The 6,871-nt window shown below is 45.7% G+C and overlaps 3 protein-coding genes across 4 annotated transcripts in view; 1 reads left to right on the top strand and 2 right to left on the bottom strand.

Moving 5' to 3' along the window:
- Positions 1-331: 331 nt before the first annotated feature.
- On the bottom strand, positions 332-1,654 carry ost4 (oligosaccharyltransferase complex subunit 4 (non-catalytic); the record flags this gene model as incomplete). Of its 2 annotated transcripts, none has more annotated exons than XM_083790137.1 (2): positions 332-453; positions 1,500-1,654. In XM_083790137.1, one exon carries the CDS (start codon positions 1,652-1,654, stop codon positions 1,541-1,543), a length of 114 nt encoding a protein of 37 aa, XP_083646263.1. In that variant the 3' UTR covers positions 332-453; positions 1,500-1,540. The 2 variants fall into 2 exon arrangements, with proteins under 2 accessions (XP_083646263.1, XP_083646264.1); XM_083790138.1 differs by having other exon boundaries at positions 332-446; positions 1,495-1,654.
- Positions 1,655-3,449: 1,795 nt separating this feature from the next.
- LOC310876396 (DDB1- and CUL4-associated factor 15-like) lies at positions 3,450-6,252 on the bottom strand (the record flags this gene model as incomplete). Its single annotated transcript, XM_083789926.1, has 2 exons — positions 3,450-4,992; positions 5,294-6,252. 2 exons carry the CDS (start codon positions 6,250-6,252, stop codon positions 4,263-4,265), a joined length of 1,689 nt encoding a protein of 562 aa, XP_083646052.1. The 3' UTR covers positions 3,450-4,262.
- A 274-nt stretch (positions 6,253-6,526) lies between these two features.
- Positions 6,527-6,871, top strand: part of selenoi (selenoprotein I) — a 24,169-nt gene continuing 23,824 nt past the window's right edge. The window contains exon 1 of the mRNA XM_083790045.1: positions 6,527-6,791. Within this exon, the coding sequence (XP_083646171.1) occupies positions 6,717-6,791 (75 nt within the window). The 5' untranslated portion in view covers positions 6,527-6,716. The remainder of the gene's footprint in view (positions 6,792-6,871) is intronic.

Raw genomic sequence — 6,871 nt, forward strand, 5'->3', positions numbered from 1 at the left:
ATGCGATATCCGCCCCTCTAGACCAGAAAGCACGCTGGCTGGGCTAGTTGCGATTGAGGGGGCAGAAAACAGCCCAGTGGTTCATGTACTCGCACGAGCCCATAGACTTCAATGCATTCCGTAAACTTCATGTTGTCCCCATTTGAAGCCTTCAAATAGGGACAAACCAATAGAAGTTGGACATTGGACTGGCCCCACGAGTTTGCACAACTCTGTCTTACTCTATGGCTCTGGGCCAGGCTACCCACTCCTTGTCTGAAAGGACCTTTAGGTGGATATATGTAGAATGAATAAATGAAATGAAATCAACTAAAGCAGAAGGCAAATGATATCAACTTAGACATATTTTATTAGAAAAAGACAAGTACAAGTACAAACTTAATGACATGGAAAATCCTCTGTGGGGAGGCGGGGAATGTTTCCAGGGTGATGCCACAGATTCTCATCTCTCACCTGCAAGAGAGCCAGGGACATTAAGAGTGTAAGGTTTAGGTTTCACAATAAGCCTTGCAAACAACTGAATATGACTGATTGTAATGCTCTATATTGAGTCTATAATATGCAAAAAAAAAGAAGCATTTTGTGCAAAAACATGTTTCGTCGATATGAGCGTTGACATGTATTTACAAGAGTATAAAGGTTAGAAATGGTATTTCCATTATTTCAATTAAATGTGTGCATTAGAGATAAGAGGAACAGAAATACACTGCCTTTTAGAAGTAGAACAGCAGGAGGATGAGATTGACTGAATGTATTTAGTGATAAGAGCACATGAGCAAGAAAACACACATTATCACTGAGGATAAAAACAAAGCCCTAAGGCATATTTGATAAGTTATTACCATTGTGGTCCTGAGTCTAAAACAGTGGTTCTTAACCTTTTCAGGCCGTGACCCCGAAAAGTCAGCACTTGGAATGTTAGGAGTTGCGATATATATATATTTTTATTCTCAGCTCCACAGACCTCATGCTTCCTTCTATGCATGAGGAGTCCTTCTTTTCACCTGACGGAGTTTCACTGGCCGGATGTAGCGTGTGGAAGGAACACATTATTCCGACCAGTTCCTTTCCCACAGAAAGGCCCTTTCGCCAACCCCGCCTCGGGTAAGGGCACTGATGACGAGGAGGAGAGAACACACCCACAGCGGGAATCGAACCCAGGACCTTCTAGCTGTGAGGCGACAGCACTACAGACTGTGCCCCGCATAGGATAGTTTTTACTTTTGATGCAGTAATGAGTAATGGTCTGTCTCTTTTTGTTTTTAGGTATGAAATATTTCTCAAGTCCTTAAATTGTCACTTCACTGTCATGTGGGGACCCCCCTGAGGGTCCCGACCCACAGGTTGAGAACCACTGCTCTAAATACATTGTGTTTTTAACGTTTCAACTTCATACTACTACAAAACTGCTGGGCCAGAAAAGTAGCCTAGTGTTGAACAGCGTATTGTTCTGAATACCCAAAGGTAGCCGTTTCTGGTTTAGCCAAATGCACACTCACCTCCCCAAAACCTCCAGAGGGGCCTTGGCATAGTTGGAAAACTACTCCTGCTTCTTGGGGTTGTTTACAGCAACATAGTGGTACAAGACAACCAGCAGGAACAATGACACGCCAAGCATGTTGGCGAATATGGCCAGCTGTACATCTGTCACCATTCTGTAAGGGAGCAAAAGTACTTTAATTAGCTACAAACAATTACAGATTAACTCTGGAATAACCACATAGATATTTATTATATTAATAATACCACTAAAGGTGTATGATCTGGTGTACACTTTTCTTTCTGTTCTAATCTTCTGTACAAGCACCTGTGGTATATTATATATTTTGGATGCATGTAACCCTTTTCCTTAAGAAAGCGCTACAAGGGAGGTTATTTATTTATTTTGTTTTATTACATAGTCTGGCAGTTTGACTTTGCAATCTGCCAGGCTGCATATTTGATGTCTTTCCATCAACCTTTTAAAATAAACAGTGAATTAGGAATGTCCTCAACCTCAATTATTCTGATCCCAAAATGTTATCTAGCCTGACTTCTGAGGAAAACGAAATTTCAGGTTTTAAATGACATCGGCATGCATTTAATATTATCATCTTGAGATCACAGTGCTCGTTTTCAGTGACCCCTTTCACGAGACAATGTTTAGCGTAACATCACTTACAAAATAAAATCTGATCACCTTTCATGAATAAAGGAATTATCCATTTGATAAAATAGCTGCAATCAGTTATGTGTCATTATGTGCTACTAGCTAGCTAGCTACAAATCTGTGATGAACTGAGTCCATACATAACCTAACCAACAGTGACAGTCCAACATAGTTTACATGTGACATCTTCACAGAAATCATGATGGAAGCAACATTATAAACGCTCACGTTATTCGTTTAGTTGGTCGTTTTTACAGGATGCTTGAGAAAGATGTTGCAGTCATTCAGCCGCTGCCTGAGGTCTGAGACAGGTTTGTTTTACTTCCTCCTGTAAGCGGAAGGCAGCTGGTCAAAACGACTAGATCTACAAGCTCACAGCGCGTCGCAATCGGTCCCAAGGTTAGCTTGAAGATCTGGACGTTTTGACAGGCCGGTAATGCAGAGCCACGTCACGTAATGTTGAACAGGAGATTCTGCACTCACCCCTCTGCCTGCGCCTGTGAACGTGTGAAACATCGCCCCTGTGTGGAGAGCACTAGGAACTGCTATCCAGATTGAACCAGCTGGTCTGACTCAAACTGAATAGCTCCCTCTGATTAAAAAGCCTCGAACCTTTTGGTTAAAGTTGTTTTAATAATTCCCCACCTGTAAACAATAAGTAAAATACTTAAATGAGAGAACTGCACAGTGCACACCAATGAACCGGTTTCCTATAATCTGGAAAATTAGACTTTAATATATTGAATATACAGTTTGTACATTTTTACACCAACTTTGGTGATGCATTTCACCTTCAAGTATAAAGCATTTCACACAGACTTCCTGGATGATGACGTTTTTTGCAATTACTTGGTCAAGTAAAGGTGGCAGTGCAATTATATTAACTGCATATTTAGTTAGTGATCATTTTATTTCTTAGCTCTATTAGAACGCAGAGCGACGTGACCACGGCACTCAGTACTGAGTTTGTTCTGTTATAGAAACTGTAAATACCAAGGATGTCCCAGTATATCCGTGTCCAATAAGGACAGGACTGAACCAGTCCAGAGATGACCAAATGACAGAACTGAACGGGTCCATGACCAGCTGAATCTCAGGCACATGCACACATATACATGAAAGGGGGCTAGAGCCCCTGCCCTTTTGCCCATCTATAAAAAGTGCCCTCTCCATTGTGAAGCTCAGACGTAGCTCTTAATTGATCCCTGTTAAATTTCATGGCCCCTCCCACTTCCTCCCTCATCACTGTAGTTTCACAAAAATCACTCAATTTGCCAATTGAATTTTGATCAATCACAACATTTCTGACTGACACTTCTAGATAATCAAGCAAATGCTTAATATGCAACTGCCAATTGTGGGCTCGAGTCCACTATTGTTATCGTACACGTACATCTTTATTCCTGGGCCCGTTTTCCTGCTGGGCTGTGATGACGCACTGACGCCATGTGGGTCAATCAATAGAAATAAGACAGGGACGTCATTGGGTCAATAGTATTGACTCAATACATCATCAAGTAGGGTCTGGGAGCTACTCAAGCAAGCCCACTCAGTCCTGGTCCAGAACTGCATTCTCTTCACATAATTAAAAGCACATACAGACCCTGACAGACACGTCACATGTCTGACACACACATGAATAATCAGAGTTCTAGAACAGTCAAATACACCAAAGACATGCTCAGACAGGCATAACTGCACAACTTTATTATACACGCCACGGCACCTCTTGGTTGACATCTGCATAATGTAATAAAGAAACGTGGAAACAAATAATGTAGCTGTAGTTCGCTCAACTGGACAGATTCACATTGACTGGTGAAATAACAGATACAACTTAGAAAATGCAATTCAATCTTCATTCTATATAGTTTTACCAAGGTCTTATAGGTGAAATATCTATCAAAGGCAGAAAATATTAGCAGTTTTGCTCAAGATGAGGTTTATGTTCTACACTTCAAGATAAGGCTGTGTATGTGCGTGTGTGTAATTTTACTTTTGTGGCCTTTGCATGTTGTCTTTTACTTGACTGACTTATACTTGGCTGTGCACAGGTGTCGCACACCAAAAAGAGAAGGTTTGAAGCTCACAATGTGTCAGGCATCACTCTCCTTCACAGTAAAACCCAGGTGCATCGGTCACTGTCTGCCAACACTCCTTCAGGCAGAGCTTCAGTAGTCATGTGGTTGATCTCATAGGAAGGGCTAATCTCAGGAACTAGACACTCCATCACCGTGTTCATTGCAGACTTCCTAAAATAACTCCACACGCCCTCTGCATTGGGGTCAGTAACTTGATATCTCAAACAACCTTCGCCTTCGTCTGTGATGTCACTGACCCCAATGGTAGAACACAGACCTGTGTTGAGGTCCCAGCTGACCTGCACGTTGGATTGCATGATTTTTTCGATGGGCCTGTAGTTATTCTCTGTATGGGTCAAAAAGATCAGGCCAATGTCGAGAATCACTTTGTTGGTCTCTGGACAGATCTCCATGATGACAACGTCATAGTCTTCGGCACTAAGATATTCTTCCCCAAGGACAGCCTGATAATTTAGCAACTCACCGAGAAGATGGCTAAAGTTCAGCGTCAACTGCTCCACACATACACTCGGTTCATTGTGCAAACCAGGGAACAATAGCAGGCCTTTACCCTCCAGATCTGTGACATCGAACAACACATCTCCAGGATCGTCCCACGCCGCTCCTGGCCGTGGGAGGCGATAGTGCAGGCGTGTGTAGTCGACGTAGTGGGCCTCCTGGTCCTCGCCAACATTTGACTCTTGAGACACGGATGAGTGCGAGGGTGAGGAGGCTGAAGATGATGCTGGGGAGGCGGGAGTCCTGTAGGTAGGGTCATGCGATTTTAGTAAACTATGACTTAAAAAGGGCAGGAAAAATAACACATACATAAATATACAATGAAAAGACTGACACACACAAAAATACTGGAAATAAAGAACCGATCTACAAGCTCACTCACCGATCTGCCAATTCAGTTCTTTTCTGAGAACGTTTGACAAAGTATGACACATTTTCAACATGAACGATTATGCAATTTGTGCCAAAAATAAAATTCTCAAATAATTGCAACCAGGCGATTATGTAATAATTGTGACAGGCCTATGGTCTAGTAGTAGCCTACCTGTAGGATGTATATGGGCCCTCTGCGGATTCCTGAGGTAGCGTGGAGGAGGGAGGAGTGGACGCCGGGGCTGCTGAGGTGGGACCCGCAGAGGGTTGCCCTGATGAAGCTACTCTCTTGTTGTAGAGTACCTGCGGGCTCCCCTCGCCTGCTGGGCAGAAGGAGATGGCACAGGCCACCAGCTCGTCACTGTGTCGCATCAGGAAGACCTGGTCCTTTTTCAGCTGCAAGGCCGGCTGGAAGGGGGACGGCGAATCCCCCAGGTATCTACATTTAAACGTGTACCCATGCTCCAGACACGGACCACCTCCTCCACTCCCCGCTGTGCGCATGGTCGTAGCTGAGGCGGGGTCGGGAGTCTCGGGACAGCAGCGGGAGCAGTGTTTAGATGGAGGGTTGGAAACGACGGTGATGGGGAAGTCACCGTAGAAGCCGTCCTCGCACTTGAACAGGTTAACCATGAGCTGATCCGTGCTGCTGCTGCTGCTGCGTGCATTGAAGGCACAGACGACAATTTTGGAGTCGTCGTTGGGCCACTCGCACACGGTGATGTGGTCACATTCGGTTAGCTCGCACCCGAAGACGTCCACATGTTGGACCTGTTGGAGTGGGCTGCGCAGGTTAAACTCCCACCAGTAGAGATTGAAGCTGTACACTACACCTCCTTCCTCGTCGCTGCTTCCAATCCGCTCTCTGGTGTAGGACAGAATGTGTCTGCCACTTCTGGTAAAGCCTAGGAAAATGTGCCCTGCCCCGAGCACCTCCTCGCTGACAATGTCCTTCAGGGGGATCCTCACGAGAGGCGGCAGCTTCCTGAACAGGCTTTGGGAGAACTGCCCCGACAGCCTTCCACGCGTGACCAACTTCACCACGTTATTATTATCATCTTGGCGTTTCTTTCTTGGCATTTTCTGTTTGTTGCTCTCCATCTCTGACCCCGAGCCGGTGGACGCCGCCATCTTGGAATGATCCTCCCCTCCTGCAGGAGGCGATCATGGGTGGCGCTTTGTAATATTATGCCCCACCGTGCTCCCGCGAGATTACGCTCGAGACAAACGTACGCCTCGTCGCACGGCGGTGTCGCGCGTGCGGAAAGATCGCAGACCTACACGCCCACACGGCGTCGCATCCGCGACGCGCTGTGGGCTTGTACGTCGGCGATTTCCCGCACGCGCGACACCGCCGTGCGACGAAGCACAATGGGGCGTTTCTGTCAGTCCGTCCGTAGGAGTGGTCCCACTCCAGAGTGTTTCGACATTCGCCTCATCGGCCGAGCCGGCATGAGCGAGCGATAGCAGCAAGCTAAAGGCTAATAGATGGTGCTCCCTCGACACTGCGGATAATAACATCTGAGGGGATTGTTGAACGTTTATTAAAAAAAGAGGGAGTTCAAAATATTCAAGGTGCCACTGACTGGGCCGAGATGCCGGAGCTTGCCACCATGGCTCTCTACGAATATGTCACCCAGGAGCAACTGGCGGGCTTCGACAAATACAAGGTAATTGAAGAGATATCGGTTGGGGTTGTCCTCGCAGTATGACTGTGTGTGACATGACAGCCAGGCGGTGAGGCGGATGG

This window comes from Protomyctophum parallelum, assembly GCF_964188405.1.
Source record: "Protomyctophum parallelum genome assembly, chromosome: 19".
Classification (NCBI taxonomy): Eukaryota; Metazoa; Chordata; class Actinopteri; order Myctophiformes; family Myctophidae; genus Protomyctophum; species Protomyctophum parallelum.